Source organism: Lampris incognitus, chromosome 2 (genome assembly GCF_029633865.1).
Source record: "Lampris incognitus isolate fLamInc1 chromosome 2, fLamInc1.hap2, whole genome shotgun sequence".
In the NCBI taxonomy this organism is placed as follows: Eukaryota; Metazoa; Chordata; class Actinopteri; order Lampriformes; family Lampridae; genus Lampris; species Lampris incognitus.
In genome coordinates this window covers 88,100,668-88,118,198 of record NC_079212.1, presented here as the reverse complement: position 1 = coordinate 88,118,198, position 17,531 = coordinate 88,100,668, and the positions used below count along the sequence as shown (strand labels likewise).

The following is a 17,531-nucleotide window of genomic DNA, read 5'->3' as shown; positions in this document are numbered from 1 at the left end:
ACACCAGACTTACACATCTCAGAGGTTTCATGTCTACATTTATTTCCTCCCCAGGAGGAAACGTGTTTATGGAAGCTCATATAACCCATTATAATTATCATAATTATGTACAACATACACCTGAATCAGCAGACTGCTAGAGTGAAGAGGACTGCCAGCCAGTCAGTCATTTTTACTTGACTGCGTAGATAAGGTTGTACAGGATCTTTTTGGTTGCTTTTACAGGAAAACCACACCGCTTATCTGGACACGTGTGGGCTACAGAAGACACAAGTCACATCAAGCGCACACAAAAATACACCTTCCAAATCAGCACCATCCCAAAGCTTTCTGGGAAATGTAGTTATCCATTCAAACAGCTTTTTTTTTTACTACAAGCGGTTGCTTACCCTTATCTGAAACCTATATTTAGGTCAATCCAGAATCAATACATCAAGGTTTCCTGAAAACAAAGAAACACAATGAGAATGTCCAGCTACACACGAGACCAGCTCCAGGTTTCCATCAAGTTTTTATTTTGGTGTCGACTGCAGAGTGGAATGAGCCAGGAAAGACAAGGCAAACTGGTGGGAGTGAAGCATCAGTAGAAAAGCAAACGAAGGACCTAAACACTGGCAATGCCTGTGGAAAAACCGAGCAAACGCAAAATGTTTTAACAACGAAAACATTTCTACACCTTTGACTTGCATTCATACAAAATTAGACATTGGCTAGACATGCTTAACCTGTGACCTTTCATTAATAAGTATTACAAATAAAAATATACTTTGTACAACTGGAAAATAGGATTTAGATCAGCATATGACCCTTATTGCATCTTTAAATGTGAACACAACTGAACAACTTTGTGACGAGGCCACATAACATGGTCCCTACGCATCTCCATAACTGACAAACGTGCCGGCCTAATCCTTTAGGGGGAGCCACTCTGATGAAAGGTAGAGTAAATTAGGATGTGCCTGTTTAAAACCTGCATCGTGTCATGTTACCTGGCAGCAAGACATACTGAACTGTCTCACTGCCAAAGCAGCACGGCATGAAGTGGCTCATCGCCAGTGCTACCCTCCGACATATATCTGCACCGCTTTAAATAAAGGTTGACACAAAACATGCACCTCGTGTTTTCTTCTGGACTGGTGGATTTCTCTCAGTCAGTAGTAAGCAAAAGTCCACGAAACTGCCAGTTAAGCCTGCAACCGTACCGGTCGCACACACACAACCCCTGTTGTGTTCCGACCAGTAGAGAGCAAGGCAGAATGCTTTCGAGTAGGAGTGACTGGGTATCTGTTAAAGGGTAGCTCACACGAGCCAACGTTCTCTAGATCAATGCAGCAAGGGACTTTCAAACTAGCTGACAATTACTGAACAGTCACCAAGGAAACTATCTGTGTAAATGGTCGTGTCAGCTCTGCCTGGGAGCAGAAAATCCATTCATACACTGCAAGCACGGTGACAACATCCTCAATGGGCCGGGCAAAAGAGCACGTAGTAAAATAAATTCTGGTAAAATAAACCCGGACAGCTGCAGAACGCGGCACAGCTGACACGCCGGTTAAAAATGTTCCCAGTAATCTGGTGGTCTTTTTGCAATTAACAGTTGTGCCTTTAATTTCCAAAATAGACATCTTTCACCACGTTGAAGAGATAACGAACTTTTACTCGTAATAAATACTATCATTAAGATATACAAAAAGGTTCTGCTGAAAGGTATAAGGTTCATTACAACATGTTAGATAGTTCCCTCACTACAACAAAGTATTGTGTAGCTAATCCAAGAACCGCACAGAAGCTCTTACAGAGTTAGTTTGATGTATCCCATGTTTAACGGAGGGAGGAGGCTGGTTGTTTTAGCAATGTTGACAAACGGCATGTGATACAAGTACCACAAGCAGTCATATAAAAACTATCTATACTACAGCATTTTGGGCCATCATGCCTCCTGGCCCTCCACCGTTTCCAGCAGGTGCCGCTCCATTTTCTGATTCATGCACTGAAGGTCTTTCAGCGTACTGGGCTGGTCTTCCAGCTCCTCGTGAAGACACCGTGCAATTTCCAGTCTTCTGTAGTCTTCTGGACGCACCAGACGCCGCACAACCTGGAGGGAACGCTCTCTGAGGCTGAGAACTGTACATGTCATGCAGACACAGTTAGATTAGAATAGAACAGAACACTCTTTATTAGTCAATTTTGCACATGCATAGACTGCATTTAACCAATCCTAGCTGTGTGGCTAGGAGCTGTGTGGCTAGGAGCTGTGGGGCTAGGAGCTGTGGGGCTAGGAGCTGTGTGGATAAGAGCTGTGTGGCTAGGAGCTGTGTGGCTAGGAGCAGTGGGCGGACGCCGTGCAGCACCCGAGGACCAACTCCACTTATTTCTTCCTGTTGCCTTGGTCAGGGACAGACAGTAGTAGTAACCCTAACATGCATGTCTTTTTTTGATGGTGGGAGGAAACCCACACAGACATAGGGAGAACATGCAAACACCACACAGAGAGGGCCTGGGACAGCGTGGGGCTCGAACCCAGGACCTTCTTGCTCTGAGGCAACAGCGCTAACCACTGGGCCACCATGCTGCCCAATTATTTGGTGCATGTTTGGGTTTAGGTTTATAAAAAGCTTACCCTCCCACGTTTTTTTGAGTGAAAATAAAAACATAAAGACAACAGAGAAAGGGAGACAAATGAAAGAAGACTTAATTGGGATTTTGATGCCTTACATCACCTCTAAGTTTGAATCGATGTATGGATTTTTACAACTACAATATGAACATACTTGTGTTTGCAAACATATCAAGAATGAGTGACCAGTTTTGGATATAAGTATAGACAATGATTGTATATCGAGTCCTTATAATAGGTTCACCTGGTAAGGTAATTTCGACTAACGCAGGCTCTCCGTTCGCTGCCAGATTCGGAAGGTACAGCTCTTTGGAATTGACCCTCAGCGGCTCATCGGTCTCTGCGTCTCGGAACATCCACGGGTGACCTTAGAATCGCAGCAGAGCCAAGTCATTTCAGAACCGGACATCCCAACTGCTATTTGGTAGACTGCTAGCCAGTGGTGCCCCCCAAGGGGTGGCCATGGCCACCCTGATACTATCCCTGGCCCCCCCAGCCACGAGTCGCATATGCAGAATATGCTTCTGATTATGCATAATATGCTTCTATCTGATATCTTACATTAGGTGCTGTTCATTTAAATCAATAATGTATATTATTCTTAACTCTCATATTGACAGTTTTCAACTAGCCTATACAGTACACTACAACAGCAGCATAGAATTCCCGAAATTCAGTCATGGCTTTTGGTTTTGGTGTGCCACCCCAAGATTTTCAGTGACCCCATTTGCCCCCCCCCCCTATGAAAAATGTCTGGAGGCGCCACTGCTGCTGGCCGCAAGCTGGCGAAAAGCTCGGCACATTACTGCTACGCAGCGACACGTGTTTATGTGACTCCGGCCTGCTCCTTTTGAATCAGACGCACGACCGAACCCGGGTTTTGTGTGAGAGTGTGCAGCACGCGCCGCTAGACGTACTTACTGACATAGGTGATCATTCTACGTCCCGTCCCCGGCCGTAAGGTCATGTAAGGCTGCGGGTTTCCCCTAAAGTCTATCCACACCGGCTGCACCACACGGGGACTGCGGTTACAGAAGACCGCGTGAACCGTTACCCAGCTGTTCAGGGACCGAACCAGAGGGAGCGGCGGGTCTCCTCCCTCTTGAGGCATCGGTGTGGGTCCGGCCGAGCTTCCAGCGGGTTCTTACTTGAGCTAGCTTCGCAGCTAGCTAACAAACGGCGACGGGGGGGGGGGCTAACAGCGGCAGAAAACGGCGGCGAAATACGTTTTCACATCGGATTACTTCGCCGTTCATCTAACGAGTCGGCGAACGATAGTCTGGTTTGAAGGCAGGGCTTGATAGCAGGGAACCATGACACATCCCGCTGCGGACGAGCAGACGCCGCCGCTTCGTCGTCCCCCTGCTTTCCTGGACTGTTTACAGTCTTTCTTCCGGTCAGGCGGCTTCTGACGTCACACAATTCGGCGCGCCGATTGGTCCGAGGAGCGAACGACCGAGCGAGCGAACGCGTCTCCAGTTTGAACGCGCTGCTGCTCCGTGGGGCCCTACACGTACGCACGCGCGGGTGGCTTCAAGCCCCCAACTCCCTACGGGGAGCCCCTCTAGCGTTCAGTAGCGAGACCAGAGATCTGCAAGGACGTCATCGCAGATCTCTGCAACTGGTCAAAACTCCAATTAAAAGATATCTGTCATTACATTTTGACTAGTAAGCTTCGAACCACATTTGCCATTCGTGGCTGCGGGGTTTCTCATCACAGATGCCCAAAATTCATGTGCAGATCCCCCCGATTCACATTGCGGATATCTGCACATGAATTGTGACTAGTTGTAATTCCAGTTTCAGATATACTACAATTGAATTCTGACTGGTCACCAATTCCAGTGCAAGATATCTGCATGGGCCGAGTCAAAATGACGTTTGGGATATCCGCAACTTTCATTCTGCCGAGTCAAAACTGAATGACAGATATCCTGAATTAGAGTTTTGACCGGGCGGAGCGACACCAGCAAACTGTTGATAGCTGCCGAGTTGTCGCTTCTTAAACCGCCGTTTCCCCAACCAGTCAAAGTCAATACTCATTTGTGTAGCCCTAAACCGCAGTCCACTCCGAGGGGTTGAAAAGCCCATTACATTCTCAGATACAAATAAAACTAGTTAAAACAACAACAACAATACGACCCAGTATGACCGGCCAATCAGGCGGAGCTTCTTCATGAATATTAATGAGCCTTCCCCTGCCACTCACCGGCCAATCAGGCGGAGCTTCTTTTATGAATAATAATGAGCCTCCCCATGCCATTCACCCACCAATAGGGCGGAGCTTCTTTCATGAATATTAATTAGCCTTCCCTGATATTCACCTGCCAATAGGGCGGAGCTTCTTATGAATATTAATGAGCGATCCGGCGTGCAGACTGAGCGGGACTGAGAGAGATTTTATTTATTCATTCAGAAAGGTTTTTTTTTCTGATTGCACCGCCACGCTTCGATGGTGATGGCAAGAACTGCATGCATGCCGGTACCTTTATCAAAAGTGATTTATGGCGGGGCGCATTAAGCTTGCGTGTTTTTTTTTCGTACCCGTTTTCCGGCAACTCTGCCTCTGATTGGCTAGTACTCGTTGCCTCCGTTGGTTAGGTTGGTTAAGGTTAGGGTTAGGGTGGGGTTAGGGGTAGGGTTAGCCAATCAGAGATAGAGTAGGGGCGGGTCTTCCCGGAATCCAGGCGTGACGGAGGCGCGTTCTTGCGGAAAACGGGTACGAAAAAAATCACGCGCTTTGGGACGCTGTAGGACAGTGTTTCTCAACCCAGTCCTCAAGGACCCCTCCCTATTCTGCAGATTTTCATTGTAACCCTGCATAGGTAGCTCTGCTTGTACTTACTCAACCAATCATCTCACAGCACTTAATTATGCAAGGTGTGCAAAGTCTGACATTCACTGCTGAATTACTACAAACAGGTACCTATTCAGGGTTGCAAAGAAAATCTGCAGGATAGGGGGTCCTTGAGGACTGGGTTGAGAAACACTGCTGTAGGAAGTCCTTGCGTATCCGAGGCTGTCTGCCACCCCAGATAAAGTTAGAGAACATCCTGTCAAGAAAACTTAACTGTTTTTGTTTTTTTTTCTAGAATGTTCTGAAAAAGATACAGGAACTTAGGGACAATATTCATTTTAAGCAAGCTAATGGCCCAAAGCACTGGCAGCGCCGTTCTAGCCAATCAGAGGCAGAGTCACCGGAAAACGGGTACGGAAAAAAATCACGCCTTCTCCCGCTCAGCCTCGCAGCCAATTTTTCCAGTGGTCACTCGCGGTATTGCAGCGAAAAATCCCCCGCGGCCCAAACAGCGTTTCCCCCATAGACCACCATTGTAAAAGAGACGCCTGTAAAACTGTCGACAGGACACCTGCAGCTATAATCATGGTCAACTATTACTCTTTGTATTGGATGTTTTTAAGCCATGGGGGTTTTAATCTTTTCCTAAAAATTTCCAGAGCCCAGAAAAAAAACTTTTTCTCTGTATGACGTCACGGCTGTGTACGAGCACGCGCGGTCATGTTGTGTCTCATGTTCATCGTCGGATGAACACGAATCAAAGGTGAAGGTGAACAAATGACACAAAGCTGAGCTTCTCTTTCACACGTCACGATATTCTGAGTTTGTGGTTTTGCATCGCATTTATTGGTCACTTGTTAAATGTAACCAGGTTAAAATTAATGTTTTTATTTTATTTTGTTTGAGTATGAAATATCACCAAATCCTGTCTGTGTGCTGTTATTTGTGTTTACTACATTTCATTTTATGTCATTATTTACTTTTATGTATGTTTTCCAACGACCGTCATATACATGTACTGTCGCTTTAAGAGAGAGGTCTTGTGGGTACACGGAAGAGGGAACGCGGGAGAGGCCATTTTTGTTTTGTGGGAGGAGTCTCAAGCAGCAATCGAGCCGAGCCACACGTGTTTCTTACCGTGGGATAGTTTTGCTGGTTGAGGAGAACGTAACCTTGAGTATCCCTGTAAGAAGATACTGCAAGCTGTGGGATAAAATACTTGTTTATCCTTTCTTACATCGGAGTCCCGTGGACGGTTTCTACTTCTAACGCACACGAGTGGAGTCCGGGCAGTGGTTGAACTTCGACCCCCACGTCCGTAAGAAACACCGCTCCCGCTGGAGGACTGGACGGTTGTCGAAGGGTTTGAAACCAAAATAAATGGCAAGGTGGGCCAAATAGAGTCCTGTGTGTCCCCGCTCCTTCCTTGATCATGATGATGATGATGAGAGACTGAGGGCCCCCCACAACACCTGGGGCCCCACCCAACTAGAACACAACGCAGAGCTAATGATGAGAGTGACGGGCATGCAGCAGGCTGACCAGCATAGAACAGCATAGGACTGCCCCCGTTACATTGGTGCCGTGACCCTCCTGGATTCTGAGAGTGACATCAGTTGCTCGCCGCGGGAGGCTGCTGTCGTCATCAAGCCCCAGACGTCCTCAGGTATTTCTACAGACTGTACACTCATGTTACAGTGGACTGGAGTTGAGCTGTGTGGACACTGGACAGTCATAGCTGTGGTTACCATGGACTGGGCTTGTGAACAGGACATTTGTATATACTGAAGGAAGAAAAACACACGAAAAAAAAAGGTTAATGTTGATGTGATTGAAGGACTCGTGTGAATAATCTATTGATCTAAACTACTGGATATGTGCATATGTGATTAATCTATTGGTGAATTTGTTGATTGTGTGTGATTGTTTCAATCTCTTAGTGATTTCTAGATTCAATTATTTAAATGAATTGAGCTTTTCACTTTTTTTATTTTATTTTTTATTTTATCTGAGTGTTAGAGGTAGGAACATGGCAGAGGGTGGTTCGTACGTAGGTGGGGGTAACATTGCTGATCAGGATCTTTTGGATCGCCAGTGTGCTATGGAGAGGGGGTACCAGTTAGATGTGGGTGGGGGTTTACGGCTAGGTGTAGGTAGGAGTTTCGGGCAGCTCTTAGAGGGCGGGGAACCAGACACCAGAGCACCAGGACCTAGAGACCCGACCACATTTGGCACTCCTCAGTTCACCTCCACACGCTACGTAGAACGGGCCAGGCCAGGTGTAAGCGAAGGGGCTGTGCTGGGTAACAGCGAGCAGCCAGTGGGTGAGTTAGCCATGCTCATTACTCGGTTAGCAGAGAAGATAGGAGAGTCAATCACTGCTAAGCTGCAGGAAACACAAATGCTTAGAAACACACACACAGACAGTGCTAGGTCTGCTGAACAGTGTTCGGAGACAGTGCCTAGTGTTAGAGTAGTAATGCAGACAGACGCTAGGGAGCCTCCTATTTTCAGGGGCGACAGCTCTGATAAGTTTACAGTTCATGAGTGGGAGAGCCTTATGACTTTGTATTTGAGGAAGCGAGCCATTCCAGTTAGTGAGCAGTCACATGAGATTCTAGCTAAGCTTATGGGGAAAGCAAGGGACGTGGTGAGGATAAAGCTGCGCAACACATCTGTCGACCACATAGCGAACCCCCACATTATTTTTGATGTACTGAAGCAACACTTTAGTGACTTCACATACTCGAGCATGCCCCTGGCGGACTTTTACAGTACGCTGCCCAAGCCAGGTGAGGACGCTATGGAGTATTGGATTAGGCTTAATAAGACAGTGGAGGTAGCTGACGAATGCTTGAAGCGGCAAGGCCGTAGTATTGAAGAGCCAAGCCATGAGGTAAGCATGATGTTTATCAAACACTGTCCAGATCAGTCTCTTGCCAATGTTTTTAAGTTCAAGTCCGCAGGGAAATGGTCTGCTAGCGAGATCCAAGAGAGGCTTGATGAGCACATGCTGGAGAGGAAGTACCGTGTTGCTGCAGGTGGACAACGTGAAGCAGGCGCGGTAGAGCGTAGGTTCCATTCACAGGTTCATGTCCCTGTAGTCGACGTGGCTCCCGACTTGAACACGACCGTGCCGGTGGTGCCATCTCCCGTCCCGGCTCATGCGTCATCTACACCATTTTGTGCAAGGTGTTCTACACCGTCTCCCGCACCTGTCTTTGGCGGTGATGACTATATGAGGAGTTTGGTGAGCTTGCTAGACCGTTTGGTCACAATGCAGACTCAGGTTCCAGTTAGCGCTGCGGTCCAGACACCGACGCGGACTCAACCGCCAGCTAGCGCCGCAGGGCGGGTGCCAGACGCACCGCAGCGGTTGTGCAGGGTTTGTAAGTCTCCGGATCACTCCACATTTTCCCACTGCAGCCGGGAGAACCGATGTATAAACTGTTTGTCTCCTGGTCATTGGAAGAGGGACTGTCCTCACCCTCAGCCGCCCAACCAGCTCCGTTCTCAGCCTGGTGGAAGAGCTGGTCGTCAGTCTCGTCCGTTAAACTACTAAACCCACACCTAGAGAGGGATGGTGTGGGTAATGTAGATGTATCCCTCACTGATGTCTCCGACCTGGCTCACTTGTATGAAGACAAGTGTGCCAAAGCACCTCAGGGTTCGCGTATGGTCATTCAGGCGACACAGAGGATTCAGGCTTTCAGTGACTTGTTCTATGCCCCTGTTCTTATCAACCAGAGTGTGCAGCTTAATGGCATGTTGGATACTGGCTCTATGTCATGCAGTATCAGTGAAAATGCAGTAGAGAAGCTCCGCTCTGGGGGTGTTTTACCTGAGAAGCAGCAGCCTGAAGAGAACATTGTCTTGATTGGCTACGGTGGTCTGGAGACTAGGCCTGATGGTTTTTATGACCTCAACATGCAGCTTTATGGTGTTTCCTTTGTCATACCCACTCTGGTCGTGCCCGGTCAGCATGATGATCTGATAGTCGGCACAAACGTCATTAAACATGTGGCCCATGTACTCAAGAGTGGTACTGAGTACTGGGACATCGCGTCCAGACAGGAACATCCGTCTAGTCCTGACGTTGAACAGTTCTTGTCCATGTTCACGAATGTAGAGCGCTGGGGGGGTGGTGCAGTTCCTGAGAAGATAGGTACTGTTAAGCTCACCCAGGCCGTGACACTCTTACCGAGGCACGAGCACTTAGTCTGGGGCAGACTTCCTGCTAAGGTGCCTATGTCAGCTGGAAGCACTGTTGTTGTGGAGCCGACAGACTCCAAGGCCATGCCACGCAGTGTCCTCGTAGGTCGACTTGTCACACCGCTCTGGGGTGATAGGTGGGTACCCATGACTGTTGTCAATCCATCTGACAAAGCCATCACACTGAAAAGGAACTGCAAGTTGGCTGATGTGTTTCCATGCTTGGCGATTGAGGACTTTAATGTTTTCCAGGGACTGCAATCAGTTGCAGGGAGGCATGAGTCCAACGCCACAGATAGTGCCTGTCCCCCTGTCCAGCCGGCTAGGAGTTTGTCAGAGCTCGGACTCAGTGACATTGACCTCAGCTCCTGTCAGGTTAGTGAGGCATGCAAGTCCCAGCTCACTCAGCTGCTCACCGAGTACCATGACATCTTCTCCAGGGACTCTCTGGACTGTGGCGAGGTCACAGGATACACACATCGCATCCATCTGGTGGATGAGCGCCCCTTTCGCTTGCCCTACAGGAGGGTTCCCCCAGCCCACTATCAGAAGTTGAGACAGGTTCTCACTGATATGGAGGAGAAAGGGATTATCCGGAAGTGCTCGAGCGCATACGGTTCACCGCTGGTTATGGTATGGAAGAAGGATGGCGGGCTTCGGATCTGCACTGATTTCAGATGGCTGAATGCTCGGACCTTGAAAGACGCTCATCCCTTGCCACACCAGTCGGACTGTCTTGCCGCGCTGGGTGGTAACTGCCTCTTTAGTACGATGGACCTCACCTCTGGCTTCTTCAACATCCCAATGCATGAAGATGACAAGAAGTACACTGCTTTCACGACTCCCCTTGGGTTGCATGAATACAATCGCATGCCACAGGGCCTTTGTAATAGCCCTGCAGCCTTCATGAGAATGATGATTGGGATCTTTGGGGATCTGAACTTCACGAAGCTTTTGTGCTATCTTGATGATCTTCTTGTCTTCGCGCCGTCAGAGGTTGAGGCTCTGTCGAGGCTCCGCACTGTGTTTCAGAGGTTGAGGGAGAACAACTTGAAACTGGCTCCGAAGAAGTGTCATCTGCTGCAGAAGCGGGTGCGGTTTTTGGGCCACGTGGTTGATGGCGGAGGTGTGTCTGTCGATCCCTCCAAAGTAGAGGTCATCTCCAACATGACAGTGCAGGATCTCATGGAAGGTGATGGGTGCACGCCTTCTGTTCGTAGGATCAAATCTTTCCTTGGTATGGTATTTTACTACCAGCATTTCCTCCCGAACTGCTCCTCCGTGGCTAAGCCCCTGTTCGCCCTTACAGCTGGACAAAAGAGGAGGGGGAGGTCGGCTAAGGATAAGAAGCCCCATGGCAGCTTCCGTAAGCTTACCTCCGCAGACTGGACGGTGGAATGTGGGGAAGCATTTGATCTGTTGAAGACGATGTTACTGGAGTGTGTGGTGCTTGCCCATCCAGACTTTGAGGTGCCTTTCATTTTGTCGGTCGATGCGTCTTTGGACGGACTCGGCGCGGTGCTGTCTCAAGTGCCCCGAGGAGAGTCCAAGGCCAGACCTGTTGGTTTCGCAAGCAAGTCCCTCAGTGCCTCACAGCGGAAGTATCCAGCTCATAGACTGGAGTTCATGGCGCTGAAGTGGAGTGTTTGTGAAAAGTTCAGCCACTGGCTGAAGGGTCAAAGCTTCACCGTTTGGACAGATAATAATCCGCTGACTTATCTCCTAACGAAGCCGAAGCTTGACGCGTGTGAGATCCGCTGGGTGTCTAAGTTGGCGTCTTACACCTTCGATCTCAAACACCTGCCAGGGAAGAAAAACGTGGTGGCGGATGCATTGAGTCGCGACCCTTTTTCCAAGCCCGTCAGTCAGAGGCTACTTAGGGAGCCCTACCCGGCCCTTGTTCAGGAAGCCGACGGGGTTGAGGGGGACTCTGTGCAGGATGTTTTCAGACTCAGTTGCCAGTCCCAAACACTGAGTAGTGCGCGATCTGGGTTTGTTTGTGATGCAGCTGAGGTCAGGGCTTTTTGTCAAGCCAAATGTGACTGGCCTGATGCATCAGTATTCACAGCACTCAGGTTGGTCCAGCACGTTCAGCATCTGTCGGGTGGTCAGGATACACTGCCAATGTTATCCACCGAGGAGCTCAGGTTGAGTCAGGAGCAGGACCCCTGCATCTCCAAGGTGTTGCCCTTTGTCGCTGTTCGGAAGCGGCCATCGAGGCGTGAGAGGCATGGTGCTGACCAGAAGGTCCTCAGGCTGTTGAAACAGTGGGAGAAGTTGGAAGTCAATGATGGTGTCTTGTACAGGGTGACAAAGGACCCAGTGTCCAAGCAGAGGAGGTCTCAGTATGTTTTACCTCTGAGTCTGAAAGACAAGGCACTGTCTGGCATCCACGATCACGCTGGTCATCAGGGCCAGGACCGTACTCTCTCTCTTGCAAGGCAGCGTTTTTATTGGCCTGACATGGAGAGGGATATCAGAGCATATGTCAGATGCTGTCGGAGATGTGTGTTTGGGAAGACCCCAGAGCCAGCTGCTTGCGCGCCCCTGGAGAGCATTAAAACTTCCGCACCGATGCAGCTTGTGTGTATGGATTTCTGGTCCACTGAGGACAGTAAGCAGCGGTCAGTCGATGTCTTAGTGGTTACTGACCACTTCACTAAGCCTGCTCACGCGTTCCCCTGCACCAATCAGACAGCGAAGCAGGTCGCCAAGAAACTCTGGGATCATGTATTCTGTGTTTACGGGTTTCCGGAAAGAATACATTCTGACCAGGGCACAAACTTTGAGAGCAACCTGATTGCAGAGCTTCTCAAGTTGGCGGGTGTAGCGAAGTCCCACACGACGGCCTACCATCCTATGGGTAATGGCGGGACAGAGCGTTTTAATCGCACGAGGGGAATATGCTCCGTTCCCTTCCGCTTCAGCAGAAGCAACAGTGGCCTCAGCAGATCCATTCTCTCACGCTCGCGTACAATGCCACTGTTCACGAGACCACGGGTTATGCACCTTTCTTCCTGATGTATGGGCGTGTCCCAAGACTGCCGGTGGATGTTATGTTCAGGCAGGTTTTGCATGATCCTCACGTTGTTGACTATGACTCTTATGCTCACTCTCTGCTTTCCTGTCTAAGGAGTGCAATGGAGATCGCTCAGAAGCACTCCACGGCTGAGCAGCAGCATCAGGCGCGACAGTACAACAGACACGCCAAGGGCACTGTCCTGTCTGTCGGGGATCGTGTTTTGGTTGCGAACCAGAGTGAGCGAGGGAAGAGAAAGTTGGCTGACAAATGGGAGAACGGAGTGTACACGGTTGTCGGTGTCAACCCCAATATCCACGTCTACAAGATTCAGGATGCAGAGGGGCACACCAGAGTGGTGCACAGGAACCGTTTGTTGGAGGTCAACTTCTTGCCCCTTCCTGAGTTAGATCAGGGTGAGGAGTCCAGTACAACCAGTCAGTTGCTTGACTGCGCAGAGTCCGATGAGGAGGACAGTGCAGATGGCCTGACGGTCTCAGGGAATGCAGTGGGGCTAGCAGTCTCATCACTTGGAGACTCGCCTAGATCTGAGTGGGCAGAAGCGGAAGAGTTCATTCCGTCTAGTCTGGTAGTCAGTCCTGTGGGGGCCACTGCTCAGACGCCACCCAACACACACGCACCACACAACACACATGCACCACACATAGAGGCATCACACTCACTCGATGTTGGTGTTATATCTCACACTGATTCGCACACAGAAGCACCACACTCACTCGATACAGATGTTGCAGCTCGCACTGTCTCACGCACACAAGTAGAGAGCGATGGTCGGGTTAGGACACGCACAGGGAGGGTGGTGAGGTCAGTGAACAGGTTAATAGAATCTATGGCTCAGATGCCATTTCTACGGAGTGTGAGGGTTTGAACTTTGATGGAGGTTGGAGTCATTCAAACTAGTTTAATGTGAGTTATTAGGTGTCTATCAGACAGGGTTGTTTTGGGCCAAGTGCATGGTGTGGCGTATCAGGCGTCACATTGATCTAGGGGAATACTGAGACTTGATCAACCTCATTATTTTCTGAACCTCGTAACCGAGGTAGCTCCTAAGTTGACTGGAGGACTAGGTCCTTCTTTTCACTTGTGCCAGTAGTCAGTGATGGGCTTTTCCTTTCCTCTTTCTCTTTTTATCCTGCTGTCAGGATGTTGGTGAATTTCAGGAGGGGTGAATGTAACCAGGTTAAAATTAATGTTTTTATTTTATTTTGTTTGAGTATGAAATATCACCAAATCCTGTCTGTGTGCTGTTATTTGTGTGTACTACATTTTATTTTATGTCATTATTTACTTTTATGTATGTTTTCCAACGACCGTCATATACATGTATTGTCGCTTTAAGAGAGAGGTCTTGTGGGTACACGGAAGAGGGAACGCGGGAGAGGCCATTTTTGTTTTGTGGGAGGAGTCTCAAGCAGCAATCGAGCCGAGCCACACGTGTTTCTTACCGTGGGATAGTTTTGCTGGTTGAGGAGAACGTAACCTTGAGTATCCCTGTAAGAAGATACTGCAAGCTGTGGGATAAAATACTTGTTTATCCTTTCTTACATCGGAGTCCCGTGGACGGTTTCTACTTCTAACGCACACGAGTGGAGTCCGGGCAGTGGTTGAACTTCGACCCCCACGTCCGTAAGAAACACCGCTCCCGCTGGAGGACTGGACGGTTGTCGAAGGGTTTGAAACCAAAATAAATGGCAAGGTGGGCCAAATAGAGTCCTGTGTGTCCCCGCTCCTTCCTTGATCATGATGATGATGATGAGAGACTGAGGGCCCCCCACAACACCTGGGGCCCCACCCAACTAGAACACAACGCAGAGCTAATGATGAGAGTGACGGGCATGCAGCAGGCTGACCAGCATAGAACAGCATAGGACTGCCCCCGTTACATAGACTTGGTTTTGAACGTAATTGGTTTGTTTTTTTTTGTTTTGGCCGTTTATATTGTAGCGAATTCGGGGGACAACGCAACCACGGGAACTGCCGCGGCCGGGAAGCGCCCGCACCGCAGGAGACATCGCTAACCGCTCGACTAGAGGGTCTGACCCTTCCGGATCCCACCGCTGCCACCAATGTAAGCGGTTATTTTCTTGCCCGGTGCGGGATTCGATACGAGGTGTACTGCACCACAAGGCGACATCACTAACCGCGGTTAACGATGTCTCCTGCGGTGCGGGCGATACGGGTTCGCTTCCCGGCCGCGGCAGTTCCTGTGGTTGCGTTGTCCCCCGAATTCGCTACAGTATAAATACAGCCATGGTTTCAAGACCCAAGTAAGTCCCGTAGTAGTCTTATTATGCATCCATGAAGTCCGCTAGCATAGCATTTATTGTTTGTTGGTTTTTTGTTTTGGCTGAATGACAAACTGGGAGACTATTTGAATGCATGTTTTATCTCATTATGTAACAGATGATATGGGCCACAATTAAGGACAATGGATCAAAGGGTAACGTTAAATATGTGAAAATAGTTGCTGATTTTGTGTGTGTGTGTGTGTGTGTGGTTATGAACTATTCTGTTTACCCATATGTCTGATTCTGTTTGCCTGCTTGTAAAATACTGTTGGAGGCAAATGTTGTTGAAATGACGTTCCTTCCATGTGCTCGTGTTTTCTTAGTAATGGTGAAACTATATGACATGTGTAAACTACTAATAAGACACGTTAGCCCCTAGCTAACGGGTCTGACCCTTTAGTCGAGCGGTTAGTGGTGTCGCCTTGGGGTGCAGTACACCTCGTATCGAATCCCGCACCGGGCAAGAAAATAACCGCTTACATTGGTGGCAGCGGTGGGATCCGGAAGTGTGCAGATCCTCAGAAGTCTCTTCGGAGCGCGGGAATAATAAAGCGCAAGGGCGCGCTTCCGGGGGAGGGTGACGACTGTAAACTACTAATAAGACACGTTAGCCCCTAGCTAACGGGTCTGACCCTTTAGCCGAGCGGTTAGTGATGTCGCCTTGTGGTGCAGTACACCACGTATCGAATCCCGCACCGGGCAAGAAAATAACCGGTTACACATGTCTGGTGGAAGTGATCTGAGGTGGGGTTCGAACCCTCCGTTGTTGGGCGAGCACATTATCTCTCATGCATTACCATAAATGGTCAGAACAGGTGATAAACGATCCCATTGTCTTCCGCTTGCAGTATATCTATCATTCATTTCTACCACCACCCCCCCCCCCCCCCCGCCAAAGTACCGCCCCAGAACGGTGCTTGTCCAATCCTACCTTAGCAACGGTCCGTCAAGCTTTCAAACACACAGCAAAATGCTGAAACGGTGTGCCTATAGGATCTGCAGATCAGATACTAGATATCTGAAAAGTTTGGAGGGGTGTAATTTTCTTTCCCTTCCCCAAACCCAGAACGCAAGAAGCACAATGTCGGCAATAGATTTGGCAGTATAGCAGACCCCATGGCCAGCTTAATCCATCCAAAATCAACACAAATACCCTGTCTGCTCCAAGCTAAGCTAGCTACCAGCTATTATTGATAGCTAATACAGCTAACGTATTATTACTGTTACTTTTACCCACACAATGCGCTGATTTCTCCCTTCATGTTTTGGCGTTTTCCGGCTACTTCCTGGATAGTTCTGAAATGCTTGACGGGCATAGCAACAGTAACTAAGGGGAACTTTGCGAAAGGTCCATTGTATCCGGCTCTGCGCATAACTGTAGTCCACCGACTTCCGGTTTCGATTGCAGCGGTCATACCAGTTTCCTGTTTGTTGAAGAGCGCTGTTGACAATGGCGTATTTTTTCGCCATGCCAGCAAGATTGACCACGGATAAACGTCAACCACGTGCACACAACTGTCCACACACTTCCACCCGCACCTACCAGCACACGGGTGAAAAGTGTCAAGTTGTACATATCAAGTTCCACGTAACTTTATATGTACAACTTGACACTTTTCACCCATCGTCTGTGATGGGCTGGCGGCCTGTCCAGGGTGTCTGCCCGCCTGCCGCCCAGTGACTGCTGGGATAGGTGTCGTAGGAGTTGCAATGAGTTAAACAGGATTAGTTTTATTATTATCCCCTTATGGGGTCCCCGGACCCTTTTAAGACGCTACACAGGAAGTAAACGAGCTGTGTCCGTCAGTCTATTGATGTGTGCCATGTTAGGGCTCGCGGGCTGCGTGTTGGTCCCATTCAGTTAAGTAAAGCTTTCTTATTATTATAAAGTATGCGTGTCGTTCAAGTTACTACAATAGGCTCCAGCATCCCCGCGACCCTGTGTAAGATAAGCGGTTTGGATGATGGATGGAAGGATGGAAAGTCTCATCTACCAAGAAAACCACCGAGATCGCCTGTGATGCACGTGTACCTGCCTGATGGATTAATAAACCCCCCCGCCTTTTTTCCCCCAGTTGTATCCGGCCAATTACCCCACTCTTTCGAGCCGTCCCGGTCGCTGCTCCACCCCCTCTGTCCATCCGGGGAGGGCTGCAGACTACCACGTGCCTCCTCCGATACATGTGGAGTCGCTAGCCTTTTCACCTGACAGTGAGGAGTTTCACCAGAGGGACTTAGCGCGTGGGAGGACCACCCTATTCCCCCAGTCGCCCCGACCGACCAGAGGAGGCGCTAGTGCAGCGACCAGGACACATACCAACATCCGGCTTCCCACACGCAGACACGGTCAATTGTGTCTGTAGGGACGCCCGACCAAGCTGGAGGTAACACGGGGATTCGAACCGCCGATCCCCGTGTTGGTAGGCAACGGAATAGACCGCTACGCTACCCCGGACGCCCCAGGAACATGTTTAATTTGAAAGCCCTGTAGATGTGAACAATAAACAGCTCTAGTGAGGGTTCGATCACTGGCTTACGCTGCCTCGCGTCCTGTGGCTCCTCCACAGGGTCCCTTCA

The 17,531-nt window shown here is 49.2% G+C and overlaps 1 protein-coding gene across 2 annotated transcripts; it reads right to left on the bottom strand.

The window, feature by feature from the left end:
- Positions 1-486: 486 nt before the first annotated feature.
- Positions 487-3,987, bottom strand: vhl (von Hippel-Lindau tumor suppressor). Of its 2 annotated transcripts, XR_008809815.1 has the most exons (4): positions 3,539-3,987; positions 2,862-2,984; positions 1,797-2,124; positions 495-621 (listed from the first exon to the last, which is right to left on the bottom strand). XR_008809815.1 is itself a non-coding variant. In XM_056274188.1 (3 exons), the coding sequence occupies exons 1-3, from the start codon at positions 3,726-3,728 to the stop codon at positions 1,931-1,933; spliced, it is 507 nt and encodes a 168-aa protein (XP_056130163.1). In that variant the 5' UTR covers positions 3,729-3,987; the 3' UTR covers positions 487-1,930. The 2 variants fall into 2 exon arrangements, 1 of the variants encoding a protein (XP_056130163.1); XM_056274188.1 differs by having other exon boundaries at positions 487-2,124.
- Positions 3,988-17,531: the final 13,544 nt, after the last annotated feature.

Coding starts and splice junctions, on each gene's coding strand:
- vhl (XM_056274188.1), bottom strand. CDS start 3,728: ATGCCTCAAGAGGGAGGAGACCCGCCGCTCCCTCTGGTTCGGTCCCTG. Junction 2,985..3,538: donor TAGAATGATCACCTATGTCA/GTAAGTACGTCT, acceptor TGCGATTCTAAG/GTCACCCGTGGATGTTCCGA. Junction 2,125..2,861: donor AGTCGAAATTACCTTACCAG/GTGAACCTATTA, acceptor TGACATGTACAG/TTCTCAGCCTCAGAGAGCGT.